General features: G+C 37.4%; 1 protein-coding gene and 1 long non-coding RNA gene across 2 annotated transcripts in view; one reads left to right on the top strand and one right to left on the bottom strand.

Annotated features, from left to right (window-relative positions):
- Positions 1 to 22,133, bottom strand: part of LOC133092788 (uncharacterized) — a 70,780-nt gene that overhangs the window by 44,937 nt on the left and 3,710 nt on the right. The window lies entirely within an intron of this gene.
- The window catches only part of MMRN1 (multimerin 1), a 59,376-nt gene continuing 46,502 nt past the window's right edge, over positions 9,260 to 22,133 (top strand). The window contains exon 1 of the mRNA XM_061192611.1: positions 9,260 to 9,944. Within this exon, the coding sequence (XP_061048594.1) occupies positions 9,358 to 9,944 (587 nt within the window). The 5' untranslated portion in view covers positions 9,260 to 9,357. The remainder of the gene's footprint in view (positions 9,945 to 22,133) is intronic.

The following is a 22,133-nucleotide window of genomic DNA, read 5'->3' as shown; positions in this document are numbered from 1 at the left end:
CCATCCACCTCACTACAAATACCTCCATTTCATTTCTTTTTATGGCTGAGTAATATTCCATTGTATATATGTGCCACATCTTCTTTATCCATTCATCCGATGATGGACACTTAGGTTGCTTCCATGTCCTGGCTATTGTAGATAGAGCTGCAATGAACATTTTGGTACATGACTCTTTTTGAATTATGGTTTTCTCAGGGTATATACCCAGTAGTGGGATTGCTGCATCATATGGTAGTTCTATTTTTAGTTTTTTAAGGAACTTCCGTACTGTTCTCCATAGTGGCTGTATCCATTTACATTCCCACCAACAGTGCAAGAGGGTTCCCTTTTCTCCACACCCTCTCCAGCATTTATTGTTTATAGATTTTTTTGATGATGGACATTCTGACTGGTGTGAGGTGATAGATACTTCATTGTGCTTTTGATTTGCATTTCTCTAATGATTAGTGATGTTGAGCATCTTTTCATGTGTCTGTTGGCAATCTGTATATCTTCTTTGGAGAAATGTCTATTTAGGTCTTCTGCCCATTTTTGGATTGGGTTGTTTGTTTTTTTGTTATTGAGCTGCATGAGCTGCTTGTAAATCTTGGAGATTAATCCTTTGTCAGTTGCTTCATTTGCAAATATTTTCTCCCATTCTGAGGGTCATCTTTTGGTCTTGTTTATGGTTTCCTTTGCTGTGCAAAAGCTATTAAGTTTCATTAGGTCCCAATTGTTTATTTGTGTTTTTATTTCCATTTCTCTAGGAGCTGGGTCAAAAAGGATCTTGCTGTGATTTATGTCATAGAGTGTTCTGCCTATGTTTTCCTCTAAGAGTTTGATGGTGTCTGGCTTACACTTAGGTCTTTAATCCATTTTGAGTTTATTTTTGTGTATGGTGTCAGGGAGTGTTCTAATTTCATACTTTTACATGTAGCTGTCCAATTTTCCCAGCACCACTTATTGAAGAGGCTGTCTTTTCTCCACTGTATATGCTTGCCTCCTTTATCAAAGATAAGGTGACCATATGTGCGTGGGTTTATCTCTGGGCTTTCTATCCTGTTCCATTGATCTATATTTCTGTTTTTGTGCCAGTACCAAACTGTCTTGATTACTGTAGCTTTGTAATATAGTCTGAAGTCAGGGAGCCTGATTCCTCCAGCTCCATTTTTTGTTCTCAAGATTGCTTTGGCTATTCGGGGTCTTTTGTGTTTCCATACAAATTGTGAAATTTTTTGTTCTAGTTCTGTGAAAAATGCCAGTGGTAGTTTGATAGGGATTGCATTGAATCTGTAGATTGGGTCATACAGTCATTTTCACAATGTTGATTCTTCCAATCCGAGAACATGGTATATCTCTCCATCTATTTGTATCATCTTTAATTTCTTTCATCAGTGTCCTATAATTTTCTGCATACAGGTCTTTTGTCTCCTTAGGTAGGATTATTCCTAGATATTTTATTCTTTTTGTTGCAATGGTAAACAGGAGTGTTTTCTTAATTTCACTTTCAGATTTTTCATCATTAGTATATAGGAATGCAAGAGATTTCTGTGCATTAATTTTGTATCCTGCTACTTTACCAAATTCATTGATTAGCTCTAGTAGTTTTCTGGTAGCATCTTTTGGATTCTCTATGTATAGTATCATGTCATCTGCAAACAGTGACAGCTTTACTTCTTCTTTTCCGATTTGGATTCCTTTTATTTCTTTTTCTTCTCTGATTGCTGTGGCTAACACTTCCAAAACTATGTTGAATAATAGTGGTGAGAGTGGGCAACCTTGTCTTGTTCCTGATCTTAGCGGAAATGGTTTCAGTTTTTCACCATTGAGGAGAATGTTGGCTGTGGGTTTGTCATATATGGCCTTTATTATGTTGAGGAAAGTTCCCTCTATGCCTACTTTTTGCAGGACTTTTATCATAAATCAGTGTTGAATTTTGTCGAAAGCTTTCTCTGCATCTATTGAGATGATCATATGGTTTTTCTCCTTCAGTTTGTTAATATGATGTATCACGCTGATTGATTTGTGTATATTGAAGAATCCTTGCATTCCTGGAATAAACCCCACTTGATCATGGTGTATAATCCTTTTAATGTGCTGTTGGATTCTGTTTGCTAGTATTTTGTTGAGGATTTTTCCATCTATGTTCATCAGTGATATTGGCCTGTAGTTTTCTTTCTTTGTGACATCTTTGTCTGGTTTTGGTATCAGGGTGATGGTGGCCTCGTAGAATGAGTTGGGGAGTGTTCCTCCCTCTGCAATATTTTGGAAGAGTTTGAGAAGGATAGGTGTTAGCTCTTCTCTAAATGTTTGATAGAATTCGCCTGTGAAGCCATCTGGTCCTGGGCTTTTGTGTGTTGGAAGATTTTTAATCACAGTTTCAATTTCAGTACTTGTGATAGGTCTGTTCATATTTTCTATTTCTTCCTGGTTCAGTCTCAGCAGGTTGTGCATTTCTAAGAATCTGTCCATTTCTTCCAGGTTGTCCATTTTATTGGCATAGAGTTGCTTGTAGTAATCTCTCATGATCGTTTGTATTTCTGCAGTGTCAGTGGTTACTTCTCCTTTTTCATTTCTAATTCTATTGATTTGAGTCTTCTCCCTTCTTCTCTTGATGAGTCTGGCTAATGGTTTATCAATTTTGTTTATCTTCTCAAAGAACCAGCTTTTAGTTTCATTGATTTTTGCTATTGTTTCCTTCATTTCTTTTTCATTTATTTCTGATCTGATCTTTATGATTTCTTTCCTTCTGCTAGCTTTGGGGATTTTTTGTTCTTATTTCTCTAATTGCTTTAGGTGCAAGGTTAGGTTGTTTATTCGAGATGTTTCCTATTTCTTGATGTAGGCTTGTATAGCTATAAACTTCCCTCTTAGAACTGCTTTTGCTGCATCCCATAGGTTTTGGGTCGTCGTGTCTCCATTGTCATTTGTTTCTAGGTATTTTTTGATTTCCCCTTTGATTTCTTCAGTGATCACTTCGTTATTAAGTAGTGTATTGTGTAGCCTCCATGTGTTTGTATTTTTTACAGATCTTTTCCTGTAATTGATATCTAGTCTCATAGCGTTGTGGTCGGAAAATATAGTTGATACGATTTCAATTTTCTTAAATTTACCAAGGCTTGATTTGTGACCCAAGATATGATCTATCCTGGAGAATGTTCCATGAGCACTTGAGAAAAATGTGTATTCTGTTGTTTTTGGGTGGAATGTCCTATAAATATCAATTAAGTCCATCTTGTTTAATGTATCATTTAAAGCTTGTGTTTCCTTATTTATTTTCATTTTGGATGATCTGTCCATTGGTGAAAGTGCCGTGTTAAAGTCTCCTACTATGATTGTGTTACTGTTGATTTCCCCTTTTATGGCTGTTAGTATTTGCCTTATGTATTGAGGTGCTCCTATGTTGGGTGCATAAATATTTACAATTGTTATACCTTCCTCTTGGATCGATCCCTTGATCATTATATAGTGTCCTTCTTTGTCTCTTGTAATAGTCTTTATTTTAAAGTCTATTTTGTCTGACATGAGGATTGCTACTCCAGCTTTCTTTTGATTTCCATTTGCATGGAATATCTTTTTCCATCCCCTCACTTTCAGTCTGTATGTGTCTCTAGGTCTGAAGTGGGTCTCTTGTAGACAGCATATATATGGGTCTTGTTTTTGTATCCATTCAGCCAGTCTGTGTCTTTTGGTGGGGGCATTTAATCCATTTACATTTAAGGTAATTATCGATATGTATGTTCCTATTCCCATTTTCTTAAATGTTTTGGGTTTGTTATTGTAGGTGTTTTCCTTCTCTTGTGTTTCTTGCCTAGACAAGTTCCTTTAGCATTTGTTGTAAAGCTGGTTTGGTGATGCTGAACTCTCTCAGCTTTTGCTTGTCTGTAAAGGTTTTAATTTCTCCATCAAAGCTGAATGAGATCCTTGCTGGGTAGAGTAATCTTGGTTGTAGGTTTTTCCCTTTCATCACTTTAAATATGTCCTGCCACTCCCTTCTGGCTTGCAGAGTTTCTGCTGAAAGATCAGCTGTTAACCTTATGGGGAGTCCCTTGTGTGTTATTTGTTGTTTTTCCCTTGCTGCTTTTAATATGTTTTCTTTATATTTAATTTTTGATAGTTTGATTAATATGTGTCTTGGCGTGTTTCTCCTTGGATTTATCCTGTATGGGACTCTCTGTGCTTCCAGGACTTAACTATTTCCTTTCCCATATTAGGGAAGTTTTCAACTATAATCTCTTCAAATATTGTCTCAGTCCCTTTCTTTTTCTCTTCTTCTTCTGGGACCCCTATAATTCGAATGTTGGTACGTTTAATGTTGTCCCAGAGGTCTCTGAGACTGTCCTCAGTTCTTTTCATTCTTTTTTCTTTATTCTGCTCTGCAGTAGTTATTTCCACTATTTTATCTTCCAGGTCACTTATCCGTTCTTCTGCCTCAGTTATTCTGCTATTGATCCCGTCTAGAGTATTTTTAATTTCATTTATTGTGTTTTTCATCATTGCTTGCTTCCTCTTTAGCTCTTCTACGTCCTTGTTAAATGTTTCTTGCATTTTGTCTATTCTATTTCCAAGATTTTGGATCATCTTTACTATCATTATTCTGAATTCTTTTTCAGGTAGACTGCCTATTTCCTCTTCATTTGTTAGGTCTGGTGTGCTTTGACCCTGCTCCTTCACCTGCTGTGTGTTTTTTTTGTCTTCTCATTTTGCTTATCTTACTGTGTTTGGGGTCTCCTTTTCACAGGCTGCTGGTTCGTAGTTCCCGTTGTTTTTGGTATCTGTCCCCAGTGGCTAAGGTTGGTTCAGTGGGTTGTGTAGGCTTCCTGGTGGAGCGGACTAGTGCCTGTGTTCTGGTGGATGAGGTTGGATCTTGTCTTTCTGGTGGGCACGTCCACGTCTGGTGGTGTGTTTTGGGGTGTCTGTGGCCTTATTATGATTTTAGGCAGCCTCTCTGCTAATGGATGTGGCTGTGTTCCTGTCTTGCTAGTTGTTTGGCATAGGGTGTCCAGCACTGTAGCTTGCTGGTTGTTGAGTGAAGCTGGGTCTTGATGTTGAGATGGAGATCTCTGAGAGATTTTCGCCGTTTGGTATTACGTGGAGCTGGGAGGTCTCTTTTGGAGCAGTGTCCTGAAGTTGGCTCTCCCACCTCAGAGGCACAGCCCTGATGCCTGGCTGGAGCACCAAGAGCCTTTCATCCACACGGCTCAGAATAAAAGGGAGAAAAAAATAGAAAGAAAGAAAGAAAGAGGATAAAATAAAATAAAATAAAGCTATTATAATAAAGAATAAGAAAAAAATTATTAAGAATAAATTTATTAAGAAAAAAATTTTTTTAATTTTTAAAAATAGATTTATTAATTTTTTTTAATAAAAAATAAGAAAAAATTATTAAAAAATTTATTAAGAAAAAAAATTTTTAATTTTTTTAAAATAAAAAATATGAAAAACTTACTAAAATTTTTTTTAATTTTTAAAAATAGAAAAAAAGGAAAAAATTATTAAGAAAACATTTATTAGGAAAACAAATTTTTTTAAGTAAAAACAAAAAACGGACAGACCTAACCCTAGGGCTAATGGTGAAAGCAAAGCTATACAGACAAAATCTCACCCAGAAGCATACACATATACACTCACAAAAAAAGGAAAAGGGGAAAAAATTAATATATCCTGCTCCCAAAGTCCACCTCCTGAATTTGGGATGATTCGTTGTCTATTCAGGTATTCAACAGATGCAGGTACATCAAGTTGACTGTGGAGATTTAATCCGCTGCTTCTGAGGCTGCTGGGAGAGATTTCCCTTTCTCTTCTTTGTTCGCACAGCTCCTGGGGTTCAGCTTTGGATTTGGACCAGCCTCTGCGTGTAGGTCACCCAAGGGCATCTGTTCTTCGCGCAGACAGAAAGGGGTTAAAGGAGCAGCTGCTTCGGGGGCTCTGGCTCACTCAGGCCGGGGGGAGGGAGCGGTACGGAGGAGGCGGGGCGAGCCTGCAGCGGCAGAAGCCGGCGTGACGTTGCAGCAGCCTGAGGCGCGCCGTGCGCTCTCCCGGGGAAGTTGTCCCTGGATCACGGGAGCCTGGCGGTGGCGGGCTGCACAGGCTCCCGGGAGGGGAGGTGTGGAGAGTGACCTGTGCTCACACACAGGCTACTTGGTGGCGGCAGCAGCAGCCCCAGCGTCTCATGCCCGCCTCCGGGGTCCGTGCCGACCGCCGCGGCTCGCGCCCGTCTCTGGAGCTCGTTTAGGCGGCGCTCTGAATCCCCTCTCCTCGCGCGCCGGGAAACAGAGGCAAGAAAAAGTCTCTTGCCTCTTCGGCAGCTGCAGACTTTTCCCCGGACTCCCTCCCGGCTGGCTGTGGCGCACTAGCCCCTTCAGGCTGTGTTCATGCCGCCAACCCCAGTCCTCTCCCTGCGATCCGACAGAAGCCCGAGCCTCAGCTCCCAGCCCCGCCCGCCCCGGCGGGTGAGCGGACAAGCCTCTCGGGCTGGTGAGTGCTGGTCGGCACCGAGCCTCTGTGCGGGAATCTCTCCGCTTTGCCCTCCGCACCCCTGTGGCTGCGCTCTCCTCCGTGGCTCTGAAGCTTCCCCCCTCCGCCACCCGCAGTCTCCTCCCGCGAAGTGGCTCCTAGTGTGTGGAAACCTTTCCTCCTTCACAGCTCCCTTCCACTGGCGCAGGTCCCGTCCCTATTCTTTTGTCTCTGTTATTTCTTTTTTCTTTTGCCCTACCCAGGTACGTGGGGGAGTTTCTTGCCTTTTGGGAGGTCTGACGTCCTCTGCCAGCGTTCAGTGGGTGTTCTGTAGGAGCAGTTCCACGTGTAGATGTATTTCTACTGTATTTGTGGGAAGGAAGGTGATCTCTGCGTCTTACTCTTCCGTCATCTTGCCCAGACCCCCCCCCCCCCGATTGAGTATTCTTTAGGCAATAATCCGAGGAATATTATTTTTTAACTGTTATTTGATAAGTATTAATGTGTCTCAGAAAGCAGTTTCTCTGACAGTTTCTGGCGTACAGATACTTTTTGTCTCCAGTTAAGGGATGATCCATACATCTAAAACCATCAGATGAGCTGGGGCTTCTCTGGGGAGTTACAGCACAAGATGGCTTAGTGAATTGATAATGAGATACAGAACCTTTAGACTTTTGATTGCAAGGTCACTTGTAAGCTAGGATAAGAGTAAACAAAATCATTATTGGTCAATACCTTACAGGAGGAGGAATGAATTGCTTAGCTCAGTTCAGTTTTTATTACCATTTAAGAGCCATTTGTTATCACTTATAGATCCAATGAGTGACCCTTTACCACTCAAGTTCACTTGTCCTAAACAGGATCAAGATGTTTTTTTCAAATCATAGAAGCAAAAAAATCTATGTGTGTCATTATTCTGGTTGTTTCTTAAACTTTCAAGATGGTTTCTTCATCGACTTTTACTAAATCTAGGAAAATGGATTTAAAATTGTACACTAAATAGAAATACTTTACCTGGATTTTTCTAATTACTATTCTGCTCTAAGCCAAAGATAGTTGCTTGTGTCTTTTCCAGATTAAGAAGCTGTAATGTCTTTTTCTTAGTACTGAAAACCATGTTTGTGTTGTGAAAATTATGCAGTTTCATCACCCTTTTTAGTTATTAATTGCTGCCTGGATTGTCTGTGCTGGACCTTTCTGCTCTTTTACTAATGCAAAGTTTGTGGGATTGTTCTGTGATATACCCGAGAAACAGATGTTTTGTAATCCATGTCAAAGTCAACTGGGGTTGCTGCTGACTACTGTGTATCGTAGTTTAAGTAACCTCATACTATATACTCTCTAATATGTCGACAATATGCTTGTATAAGTGAATGGCAAAGATTAAGGGGAGAAAGGAGTATTAACACCAAAAAGTTAGTAGTTCAGAGGAAAACTAGGTCTTGTTTCAAATCCCGGTGTCCTGTATCCAGGATTAGAGACAAGAGTATATATCTACAATAATATATAACCAAATAGTCACAAGGTTTCCAATTTTCCAGTTCTGAAAGAAAACATTCCATGACTGAATATTTAACAAGAACCTAATGCCACACATAGAAGTTGACAGAAAGATTAATTACACAGAGATCTAGCCTTCAGATAATGTACATAGGCCACGAGCAAATTGAAAGCCAAGAATATTCTTGCTTTATAATCTCATCACCTAAGCGAGTACCTTACTAAAGCTGACTGAGGGTTTGGGTAATTACTAAATGAATGAATGAAGGAAGAAAGGAATGTATGGATGGATGAACTGTTCCAGCTTGTTACTTGTATGTCTGAAAAGTTTGCTATGGAATATTTTACAGATGAGAGAACTTAATGGAAGTCTGAGAATCAGACATTTGTTTGAGTAGTGAAATCATAAATCCCATGAAGCATCTCTACTGGGAAAACAACCATAGAAAAGTCTTTGATCAATTTAGTTCCTCTTTTCTGCAGCTGTTATATTTTGCACTACAGAAGAAGTACAAAAAGTGATCCCAGTTTAATTTATTTTCATGTGACTCCACTTTTTTTCATCCCTTCCTTAGTGGTAAAATACTAATCACCCCCAACCACTAGAAGATAAGGATTAGAAAATAGAGGAAGTAAATTTCTGATTATTCGTTCCATTAATTGGTTCTAATAGAAATTTGGAGAGCATAATTTAAAGTGATTTTCTTGTATACGCGCATAATTCAATAATTTATGCTTTTCTTTTTTATTATCATCATTGAGATTAACTTCAAATAATGCTACAGCTGAAGTGTATATATAAAAATAGGGAGGTATATATATTTTTCACAATTCAGCCTGTGATGTGTGAAAGAGCAGAGACATTGCAGATGAGTTTTTGTTTACGTGTGTACATGCATATATGTCCTTGAACAAAATGTGGCTCTCTGGATGGGGCACAGTGGAAAGGAAGCATCACAAAACTTTCTCAAGTTCCTTGTATAGTAGAACAAAATGTTCAACTCCTTGACTCAGCCCATCCAAACAAAATTCCATTATCAACGTGAAATTTATCTTCAAAATCAGCCACACATGAAATATGAGTGAACCTAGGAAAGGAAAGTTACTTCATGTTTCTCTCATGGGTTTTCCTGATAATAATTGCCTGTGTTTTTCCATTTACCCTTAGCTTCGTCAGACACCCTTCACTGCTTCCATAGATCATCCTACCAGAGGTCACAGATCACACAGAACCTACAGAAACAGGAAATCAAACTTCCTGAGTCCACTACAAAACACAGAAACCTGTTTCCTCTACACATCTCAAATTGGCAAAGCTCTGTCTTCGCAGATTCAGTGTGGAAGCAGCCACCGAAAAGGCTAGAAGGACTTTATCCCCCTCCCAATTTCACATGAGCTTTCTAGCTTCAAACTACTGAAATGAAAGGAGCAAGGCTATTCATCCTGCTTTCTAGTTTATGGAGTGGGGGGATTGGGCTTAACAACACTACACATACTTGGACTACACCCGAGGATGAGAACTCCCGGAACTCCCAGACCTCTGCTCCGGTTCCTCTAAGCAAAATACAAAGTCTTCAGGTGCTGCCAACCAGCCAGATCACATCAGTGGAGATGGCCGCAGCTCCCGAGGCAAGCACTTCCGAAGAGAGTCTTCTGAAATCAACACTGCTTCCCTCAGAGACAAGTGCATCTCCCGAGCGTGTGAGAAACCAAACTCCCACACCCACAGGGAAGACAGAAGCGGTACTGAAGTTACAAACTCTTGCCCTCCCGGCCAAATCGAGCATCAGGTTCAGTCCTAAAGCAGAGTCAGTGGTCCTTTCCAATTCCACCCTGAAATTTCTTCAGAGCTTTGCCAGAAAGTCGGATGAACAAGCCATTTCTCTAAACTCGGTTAGAGGCGTGGGAAATCGATCCCCACGGGAAACGTACCTCAGCAGAGGTGACAGCCCTGGAAGCCAAAGAACCAGCTACCAAAAATCAAGCTTTGAAACAACTAGAGGAAAGTAAGAAACATTCTTTTCTTTTTTCTTTCTAACTATAAGGTTTATAAGATTGCAAGCTAACAGTTGTCTCACTTCCAGAAAAGGATTTCATGTCCAAGATGAAACCAGATCATATTTCAGTTAGGTGAGGTAATTAAGTGTTACCTTATCTAAAAGGGAAAAGATGAACAAACAAAATGCAGCAATTTATTTTAATTGAAGTGGTCGAAGTTACTAATAGAGGTGCTTTAACTGGGGATAGTCGGTAACAAACAATGTAACCTCACAGTGACTGTTAGTTAATTCAGATCAAGGGTATGTTGGTTATGCTCAGAAGTACACACACAACATGAAAGAAAAAATGTCAATACAGTTAAGATGTGAACAGATTTAAAAACTGAAACAGCCTGCGCTGTGGAAAGTATATGATTATCAAGCTCAAACTAAGCAGAGCTAGGTTGGCATCCTGGCTCCAGTACTGTCTAGATCCTTGACCTGAGCAAGTCAATTGATGTCCCTGAATCTCAGTTTCTTCATTTGTAAAATACAGGTATGATATAAGGAGTACAGATAAAAATACCAACTTTGCAGGGTTATCATGCAAGATTCAAATTAATGAGATGTGCTTAGACACATGCTTCTCACAGAATAGGTACTCAACAAGTCATATTTTACTAGTACCATTATACTGAATTATGCCATCATTATGAATGTGTTGACTAGAAAGGCCAATTTTTCAAATTGATTTTGATTTAAAATTAGAGAAAATTCAATCTGAATTGTTGAAGCAAAATAATAAAACAAAGCTTAAAAGAGTATAATTAAAGAAGTCTTTCAAAAGGACCAAAAAACAAAAACAAAAACAAAAACAAAACCCTGGAAAATGCACGTCAATGTTCTATTCATTTAACGTTCAAAGTTAAACACCTGACTATATAAAATAATTCAAGTTAATAATAGCAACTAACACCTGCTATATGAAAGGCATTGTGTTAACACTGTTGTTGATATAAACCTGAGACACTGGGAAGTATATAAGCCAATAGATTTGTATTTATGTATTCTTTATTATTCAAATCCATTTTTCACTGTATTTCAAAGGTTATGGAATTTTTTAAAACATGAAAGTAAATTTGATTTTATAAAAACTTATTAACATGGTGGAATTTGGAACATGCCAACTTACTGTAAAAACAAATGCTACAGATTACAAAATGTTCAACTTAGGATAGATAGACTGTCTAAAACAGACATTTTAACAGATATAAATTAAACTTTCTCATGTTTAGGAACAACAGAATGTGGTCTATTAAGTAAAAAACGTAATTTATTGAGAGTCTTTTCTGAGTCATGTATAAGATCATTTCTATTAATCATATTTTGTTAGACTATGATTTAATTTTTTAAACAAATTATATAGAAATCTTAGGCACTCATAGGAAATGATCTGAACCTCTTAGAGATGTTATTATAAAGGGATTTTTCAATAGACTAGTAAATGTAACTAAAAGAAGGGAACAGTTGAAAGTAAAATACCAATTAAATTTTACATAGCATATAGAAAGTGGCATATGGTTGTTTCATAATTAGAACTAGTAATTGATAATTTGATGAATACTAGTTTTTAAATAAATGCTAGTTGTTTTATCCAAAGACCTCACTGTCAAAGCTTATGAACCCTTACTTATTTGATGACTGTTTATACGTTGCTGGTCTCGGGGGAAACATAGAATTTTTAAAATAAAAATAATTCCTGCTCCCAAGGAATGTGTTATATAAAAAGCAAGCACCAACATATCTCAGATTTTTAAAAATTCATTATATGTTAGGAGGAAACAAGATATTAAAGGTGTAACTTGCTGAGCAGAACTCCATCCCATGCATTTTCCAATGAAAAGAATCTTAAATTATTTCTAGAGAAAAGAACTAACTGTACTTAGAGATTCTACATCCTGAGGTCCTAGAGAGCTAAGATTCTCTTTGGTAATACTTTTCTTTTTTTTTTTATAAATTCATTTATTTATTTATTTTTGGCTGCATTGGGTCTTCATTGCTGCGCGAAGGCTTTCTCTAGTTGCGGCGAGGGGGGGCTACGGTGCGCGGACTTCTCATTGCGGTGGCTTCTCTTGTTGCAGAGCACGGGATCTTCGCGCGCGGGCTTCCGTAGTTGTGGCACGTGGGCTAAGTAGGTGTGGCTCGCGGGCTCTGGAGCGCAGGCTCAGTAGTTGCGGCGCACAGGCTTAGCTGCTCCACGGCATGTGGGATCTTCCTGGACCAGGGCTCGAACCCGTGTCCCCTGCATTGGCAGGCAGATTCCTAACCACTGCACCACCAGGGAAGTCCCGGTAATACTTTTCATTAAGTGTTCAATCATTAAGTAATACTTACTTCATTAAGTCCCAGACTTCTTACTCATTAGCCATGCAATTGATAATGGTATTAGAGAAAACTTAGGTCCATCTATTATGGACACAGTGCTGATGCAAAGAAGCCTTGGTAAGGTCAAAAGAGGTCTTTCATATTTTCATTTGATTAGCAAATAATAATAATAGCAAACACTTTACGGCATTTTTCCTAGTACTGTACTATTCTGAGTGTGTGTGTGTGTATATATATATATATATATATATACATAACACACACACTCACATATTTTCAATCCTTTAATCATAACCATAATTCCATGAAGAAGATTCTGTTACTATTTCATTATAGAGAGGTTAAGAAAATTAACTACGGTCACTTAGCTAGTAAATCCCAGGACAGAAATTCAAACCCAGGCTGGCTGGCTTCAGAGACGTAGCTCTCAATCCATACATTATACTCCTTCAGCAAATACAGTCTAGTATCCCAACTGGGAAAATACAAGTGGCCAGTTTATTTCCCCACTTCTTAGGCTTCAGAGGCTATTCTTTGCCTCCAGAATAAATTCCAGATTTCATTCCCAGTCGGTCATACAATGCCATACTTGACCTGGCTCCTGCCTACCTCCCCAGCCTCATCTTCTGTGACTTTCTGGCCATTAAAATTTGTAGTTCTCTAGTCCTCAATATGCTGTTTGTTAAACCTACCTTTGTTCCCTGTTTGTCCCTCTGGCTAGCATGGTCTTCTTTTCCCATCACCTACTTCCTTTACACCTGATAAATACCTCCAGGAAGCTTTCTCAGGCTCAGTTATGTGGCCCCTCTAACTGTTCATATAGCGCTCTTTGAATTCTTCTATCACCGCACTTACAATGGTATGTTATAATTACAGTGAACTTGTGATCTTCTTGCGTTTAGGGACGTATTTTCAGTGCTAGTAAAGTGTTTGGTTTACAGGAAGTACACAGTATTTAACAAACTGAATGTAAAGTTTATGAATCTATATGTGAATATATAGATGAATCCTTCCCAAAGAAATATTTCTGTATAATAAAACCTTGTTGACTTGGGATAAACTCATCTTAGGTTTTGGGGTTTTTTTTCCTTACTATTTTTGGAATTTTATAGTAGTTCTATGTAAAAGGAATACTTCTGTCAATAGAATTTTTCTGGCATATTTTTGTCTCATCTTGTACTTTCCCTCATCTTACCACCACAGGAACTCCTGGCTATACCAGAGCTGTGGTTTCCTGTCTGGAACAGTGGGTGTTGGTCAGTGACCAAGCACTTTGAAACAGGCAGGATGAAAAGAAGAAATTGGGATTAATGCATTTAGGTATTGTAGGTATTGAACCAATATTTGCTGAGGACCTAATATGTCCCCAGCATTATGCTTGCACTGAGGGTAAAACAGTGAAGACAAACTCCCACCTGTTCTGTCCTCATGGAATCTGCAGTCCAGTGGGAAAAGGGCATGGGGAGGAAAAACAGTACATCACAAATGCTGATGTTGAATCAAAATGGTGATGAACAAACATTCTGAACGAAGTTTATGAGAGTACATAACAGGATGAGTGGCCTACCCTGGAGGTTATGAGCCTTCCCTGTGAGGATAGTAGGTGAAACGAGATATTGATAGGCATTAACTGCCTACCTAACTTCTCTCACAATCCCAACCCCTGCACACACGTACTTGAATCTTCATCTCAGTGAACGGCTAGTTCCATAACTAGAAACCTTGGGTATATCCTTTATACTTTTTCTCTCCTGGCCTTTATATAATCATTCAAGAAGTCTTCTTGGTGTTCCCTCCAAGATCCCCCAAATCTGCCAGCTTCTCTCCACCTTCACCACACCATGCTATTCTTAGCCACCATTATCTACCACTTAGTCTCCTAACTTGTCCACGTTTCCACTCTTGCCTCCACACGAGTGTGAGATCTTACAAACTTTTTTTATTGAATACGTTTGACATAGAACATTGTATACATTTAAGATATTTAAACTTTAATTCAGGTTAATGCGTTTCATTGGATGTAAGACTTCATCTATTGTGATGTGATTTTATATACTAATCAGAAAGTATGACATTATTTAAAGTTTTTAGATTTATCTCAGAGTTTTTATATCACTTTTGCCTCCTTGAAATGAAGATAGAAATGAAACTGGTTAAGACATTTCTAAGGCAATGCAATAACTACTGTCCGACCAGTAGTGACTAAAATATATCATTGATTTCAAAATATATTCCTGATTTCAGAGATGTCTTAAAACCTGTGAAGTTTAGTATTTTGCTCACATGCTCAAAATCACTTAGTAGCTTTCAATACATTTAGAATAAAGTCCTAAATCCTCACCACGCACACGGGGTCCTGCCTGACATGACCCCTGCCTATCCTTATGATCTCATTTTCTACCATGCTCCAAGCTCGCTCCACTCAATCTCCTCCAGCCACACTGGCCTTCCTCCTGGTTACTGACCATGTCAAGTTAATACATATCTCGAGGAAACTCCTGTTTGTGCTTGAGAGAAGGCTCCTCCCTCAGCATTTAGACAAATGACTCCTTTTCTTACGCAACTCGAGCTTTAATGTCCCTCCCTCAAGTAGACCTTCTCTGACCACCCAATGGAAAGTTGCCATCCTTATCTTATCACCCCTATTTTTTCTTCAGAGCATTTATTTGAAATTATTGGGTCTATTTATGCAGACAGTTGTGTATTTTATATTTTTCCACAAAATACATTCTGTGAAAATAGGACCCTTGCCCTTCTTATTTATTATTATTCTATTCACTGCCAACAATAGTGCCATGCACATAGAGAGAGGTCCACAAAACTCTGTGGAATGACTGATTATTGTATGGATTTGGAGTTCACAGCAGAGATAAAGACTAGAAATATAAGTTTGGGAAATATGAGAACTATAGAAATATGGATATTCAATTGAGGAGTTTTTCTTTCTTTTCTTTTTTAATGAAAGGGAGGAGGGAGAGAGGGCAGAAATCAGAGCTCTTCTAGAGAGTTTCCCACTTACTTGTTTGTCATTGTATTTTATTTTGCATATAGAATGGCCATAAATATGGTAAAATGTTAACGAAATGGCCAGAAGGGAAAAGTTGAATACGAAACAAGATGAATACTATATTTGCTGAGTTTATTGACTTTATTTATTTTAGAATTTCATTTGTTTATTCTTTCTATAAGCCATGTAACTTGCTTTATGTACAAATAGGTGGCTCAAGTTAAATGAATTATGATTTCTAATATGTCTAACATGATAAATTCTACAAGTCTTTTATTAAACCACTTGTAAATAGAAAATTTAAATTTTAAAATTTAATGGTTTAAAATTACAAAAACTAACCATTAAATTAATTCTGCCTATCGTAATATGCATTTTTCTGCTTAATTCTGTAAATTATGAGGTTTTAAATGTGAAAAATCTGGTCAATTAAATTCAGATGCCATCTTAGTCCATTCAGGCTGTTATAACAAAATGAGCGACTGGGTTCCTTACAAACAACAGAAATTTATTTCTCACAGTTCTGGAAGCTGGAAACCCAGGAACAGGTTGCCAGCATGGCCAGTAAGGGCTCTTTTTCAGATTCCCGACTTCTCATTGTACTCCCACATGGTGGAAGGCATGAGGGATCTCCCTAGGGCCACTTTTATAAGGGCACTAATCCCTTATACCTAACCACCTCCCCAAATCCCCATCTCTCAATATTATCATAATGGGCATTTGGATGTCAACAAATGAATTTTGGGGGGACACAAACATTCAGTCTCTATCATGTGTAGTTTGCAAAGTTCTTATCAGTGGCCTAGTAGCATCCAAGGGGATTATTCTCACATGCTGTTAAATTCTAAAAAGAAACACACCATTATATTAAAGAGTATTTTTTATGTCCTTGAGAAATAAATGTATCTACTACATTACTGCCAGTGAAAATACTAAAGTATATTCTGTATCTCAGTTTGTTCTCATTAATCATTTCCTTTTTTATTTCTTTGATATTTCTACTCACTAAATTGCTGCTAAATATACACATACATATTGTATGATACATGCTAGAATTTAAGGAGTGATTAAACAAGAAATGTTTGTACACCTTCTGTTCCTTTAAATACCAAAATATTAATTTAAAAATGTGTTATTTGGGGAAATGCTAAAAGAGTCAGTTTACAGGAACAACTGGTTTAAGTATAGAATTAAGCATCACAGCACCTATTAGCCTGCCTTTCCCGAGGCTCTGTGGTCTGCACACTGGGAAAGTCTGACACCTACTGGAATAGAATTTACAATGTCCCTGAATATGTTGAAGTAACAGGATGGGGAAAAGAAACAAAAAAATAAAATTAGGTAAAATAAAACAAGTTTGTGAAAAAAGTTTAATTAAGGTATCTTTAAGAATTGTTTCTTAAGTATAACATATGTATTTTTATATCTAATTCAGTGTACCTCTTAAAAATGTACTGTCATTGGCTTTAAAACTTTGAAAATAGGTTGGATCCAAAAAGCAAACTCCATGCACATCCTGAGAGGGGGACACACTCAGCTCATTCTCCTAAAATATTACACTGAGAAATTATTAGTAGTATTATTATTGTATGTACACAATGATTTGTGACTCTGAGGTACTATACAGCATATATCATTAAAAACTCAATTACATTCACTACACTGTGCCCACCATGGAAGGCAAATCAGTGATGCCTGACAAAAGATTTTCATTGCAAAAGTTGGTATATAAAAGGGGTTTCATCTTAAAACCTAAATTAACCAGAAAATTAAATTATCAGAAATTCCCCATAATCTGAGCTTTTCATGATTGCCTCTCAAGATTTGTTTCAAATATTTACATGATTCTTTTATAAAACTAATACTTCTATCCCAGTTTATATATTATATAGACTTTTGAAAAAGGATGGACTATATAAAGGTATTTACACTAAAATAAAATGAACCACGATATTTTTTTAATTTGAAAATAGTCATTTTCTTAAGGAGATTTGTATCAAGATGGACTTATCTTTTGGACTAATAGCCAAAACTAAATATAAAAAGTCTAATGCTTTATTTGTGTGGGATTTACATATTAAGAATCTTTTTACTAAATCTAAATGCTTACTTCCAATTTCTGTTAATATTTCTTTCACACTGGGTATATTTCCTTTCTCATTTATGACTGATGAACTACCTGTAAATCCTGGTCTCTCATAATAATTAATAATTTCATCTTTTTAGTTTGATTGAAAAATAAAGATTCCTATAAAGATTACATAACATTTAGGAAGTATTTTTGTTCATAACTACTTAAGACTATAGAGACATTTAGAATATATTTCTTCTGAAAGCTAAGCCTCATCATATGAATTGAACATCACCAATAATAGTCTTCTGTCATGGTTTTCTGGAACTTATTATTGACCTGATATACATAAGCAATTATGGTTTAGATGAATTTATCAGGTCATTACAGAAGCAAGAAAGGAGCAATCTCTACTTGTGTACGAGGCCAGAAACAAAATGGGAGATATATACATACATATATATAGCTATATAGGTATCTATTCCCTTCATAAAAAATCCTGCTGAGCTCTCTGAATCATGTAGGCATTACCAGCAGCAGCAAGTATTTTACATATATTAAGTCATTTAATCTCACAACAATCCTGTGAGGTAGGTAGGTAATATTATTATATGTATTGTGTAGATGAGGAAGCCACATTTAATAAACAAGCTAATGGCTAATAAGTTGTTTCATTTTCTCTTGTTCCTCATTGAATCCCTAAGTTCATCTCAATAAGGGGATGACAGGAAACAAAGTCAAAATATCCTTAAATACATCGTCTCCCCAAGCAGAAAATCTTCTCCAATGTCCAGGAGAAAATTACATATCATTGGCTAGTTTATGGAGGGGATTTTGCTGGTTTACCTTGATTTCTAGTGAATAGCCTCAGGACTTGGTATTTTCATGCTATTGTGTCATTTCAAATCACAGGTTATGAATATAAATGTTTAAACATTGTCTTCTACGAACAGGATGACAAGCAATTTATTAATCTGTGTTCTAAGGACTAGTATAAATAAATAACGTTAATTCTTAGATTGATGTCTTCTATTTCTTAAGGAAAATACTTGTCATGGTCATTATTTAAATGAATCCTTTGTTGCTTCAGTCCACTCTCAATTCAGGATAAGAATGGATATGTTTGGACCAGGGTTTGGTCAGGGTGCACTTCAAATGGCAAATGACCAATTAATGGAATCTTTGTTTTTAATTTAGTGTTTTCACGGCTCCTTGGAAGACTGGATTTCTAAAATGTTTCAATCAAAAGTACAGTGATTGTTTACTTACAATGCTTTTCTTAGTTCATTATCCACAAGACTTCAAGTTGTCTATGTCAAAATAGAATCCTTTTCTCTCTTTTGTTTTGTAAGTTCTGTAAGCCAGGCTCATGTTCATAAATAACAAAAGATGTCTGCTTTTTCTTCAAACAAACATTTTACCTATTAACTTGGAAAATCCAAAGGATCAATACAAGCTTTTTTCAGTACATGTTGCTGCACAAAAGCAACAGTGTTATTACCATTAAAGAGAATCCCAAATGCAGGCTGCTGTTGGGAGTGTTCGGACCGCACGGAAAGCTCAATACTTCAAAGAAACTGCTCTCCGTCCGCCATAATCACTCTGGAAAGGTACAAAGGAGTCCTAGATTTAAGCAAAATGCTTGTCTGGGATCATTACATTTGCTTTTATACTTGCCTGTCACCATTTCACCATGCTGAATTTTCTGTTTTTAAACTTATATTTTCAGATTATTTCGTTTTAAATTTATATTTACATTTTTAACATCCCTTAATGAGCTTATTTCATCGGTAGCATAAACCTAATTACAAGTCACACCAGGGGTTCTTTGGCTGTGGATTGTTCTTCCAATTTACACGGGATCAAAGAGTGCTGGGCCACTGGCAATCTGCTTTTTTGCCTACTCAACTATTTCAGTCACAAAATGGTTTAACTATTTTAGTCATGAAATGGTTTTACTATTTAGGGTTTTAAACAATCTCTGCAGGTGACACTGATTTATTCTCACAAACAATGTCTTTCTGTTTGTCTATCTATCTTTCTAACAACCATCTCTTTTCTTGTTTTTCAGTACCCATGGTATGTAGGGACGGTGGTACTTTTTTTCTGCCTTGCCCTGTGCCTTCCATAGTCATTCAGCCAATGCTCACGTGACAGACAATTTGTGCTTCTGATGAAGTTAGACATTCTCTGTAATTAGGATAATCAGTGGATTTGCAGGAGAAATCTATTTTTAAAATATCCCTTTATCATGGTGTCTTTATTAATTTTAAAATGTTTATTTTCTGTTTTTGCCATACTTAGTTTCACATTATTTTTCCAAGTATCACCATGCTTGAACAAAATGTGCCAATGTGTCTTTTTATGCCTTTATGGAACTGAATTTTCAAACTTCTCATTCAAAAGAACCTTGCACAATAAGCTGTATAGTGCTCAATTTATCTGCCTTAGACAGATGAATGACTGAGTCAGCTTTATTTGTAGAGGGACATTTGGTCCAAAGAGGGCTAAATATTCCAAAGCAGATGTTTACTAACTTTAGTGACTCTACTCTGGGGAAAAATGTGTTCCTTCTTTGTTTTTTAACATTTAGGTTGACTTTTGCAGTATTTTAATTATAATAATAATTATTATTTTAAGCAGCATAGAGTTCTTATGTTTTACTGATTTAGTGGCATACATCTCATATTAATTTGAACTCAGTGATTTGATTTTACAGTCATGTAGCATTTCCTTTAGTACTACATTTTGTAAATCATTTCTGCCTCTACCCTCGATAAAAAAACCTCAGAAAACAAATGAGAGGGAAGAATATAAATTTAACATAACAAGGTACATATTCAAAATAGGGAAAAAATGACAGCAACAGAAAAATAAAGAGAAAAAAATCATGTATAATCCAATCATTCAATCTATAGTTATTAAGAACTTTCTACAGTTTAGTATAGGATGTTTTATAATAAAATAACTGGTATTACAACCAGAAATGAGGCTGATTTTTGTTTTCCTAAACAGTATCTATATGATTTTGGATGGCTTCTACCAGAATGTCATCTAAAAATAGGTATTTTAATAAAGGCTGTTTTTGTCTGATCATGGCATTTTTGTGGCAAATGGCCTACTTTGATGCTGTTAAAGTTTCTCAGCTTCACTGGAGCGTGGTCAATTCATATTCCTCTACTATCTTATATGTTGAAGACAGTAAGCATACATGGATGGATATAAACAAAGGTTTTTAGAAACGGGCTTGAGAAAAGTTATGGATATAATATGGTCTAATTGATAAGACATGTGGGTCAGAACAGCAATTCAGCTAAATCTTTCTGTAAGGCAGGATTTATTTGTTATTCTTAATCTTAATCTTAATCTTAATCTTAAAATTGTGCTATATTTGATACAAAATAGATGTATTATAATACCTAATTTTACCATATGTACCCCTAACAGTGTATCATTCACTTTTATTTTTTAGCTTTATGTAAGAAAAAAGCATTGTATGGTATTATTTCTGTAACTTGCTTGCATCACACAAGTTTATTATAAGTTAAATTTGGGTTACTGAATATTACAGTTCATTTGTTTAACTGGTGAATAATATCTATGTGTAAATATTTCAGTGTATTTCTCCATTCTATGGTAAATGGACATTTAAACTACTTTTAGGTTTTGATAGTTATGAATAATGCTTGCTACTATAAATACTCAGATAACATGATTCCTGGAACACATGTGCAAGAGTTTCTCTAAAGTATATATCTAGAAGTGTAACTGCTGGGTCAGTATACGCATGTTCATTATTACATGATATTAACACATTGTTTTTCAAAGTGGTTTTACCATATATTTCTACCAACAGTATATATGAGATTCCAGTTCTTTATATCCTCTGAACACGTGAGATTGTCAAATTCTCAAAATTTGCTTATTTGGCGACATACACCAAGAGCCTGGAAAGGCCTTTCCTAGCCTTCATGAATTGGGCCTGGTGTCAACCAGCAGCTTTACCAGAAACTCGAGGTCTGTGTGATGCAGCAATGTTGGCTGCACCTGGAAAGCCCTTAAGTTCACGGGAGATGAAGGAAGGCACATCTGGGGACTCAAAGCACACTTCTTCCTTTATAGGAAGCACATTGGCACACTAGAGGCTTGCCCCCTCAAAGGCTTTCCACCTTAGTGCTGGTTCTGAGGGGTTAGCCAGCCCCTCTGAGAATGGAGGTTTGGAGAGAGAGAGCATGAGACTCCTAAGTCACAGCTTTTAAACGCAAGAGCTGAGAACAGTCTGTGGGTTGCAAATCTCTAGAAAAGGACCTTCCCTCACTCCCCTCAAAAAGCGGAGGGAGGGACTTCCCTGGTGGCACAGTGGTTAAGAATCTGCCTGCCAATGCAGGGGACACGGGTTCGAGCCCTGGTCTGGGAAGATCCCATGTGCCGCGGAGCAACTAAGCCCGTGAGCCACAACTACTGAGCCTGCACTCTAGAGCCCGCGAGCCACAACCACTGAAGCCCGTGCGCCTAGAGCCTGAGCTCCGCAACAAGAGAAGCCACCGCAATGAGAAGCCCATGCACCGCAACGAAGGGTAGCCCCCGCTCGACGCAACTAGAGAAAGCCCATGCACAGCAACAAAGACCCAACGCAGCCAAAAATAAAAATAAATTAATTAAAAAAAAAAAAAAAAGCAGAGGGAAATCAACCAGCCTCAAGAGGCGTGAGAGAGAAAGCAAGAACCTGAGGGTTTAGGAACCAATTCCATCT

This window comes from Eubalaena glacialis, chromosome 5 (assembly GCF_028564815.1).
Source record: "Eubalaena glacialis isolate mEubGla1 chromosome 5, mEubGla1.1.hap2.+ XY, whole genome shotgun sequence".
In the NCBI taxonomy this organism is placed as follows: domain Eukaryota; kingdom Metazoa; phylum Chordata; class Mammalia; order Artiodactyla; family Balaenidae; genus Eubalaena; species Eubalaena glacialis.
Note: the sequence above shows the minus strand (reverse complement) of the source record. Positions and strands in the feature narration are given on the sequence as shown.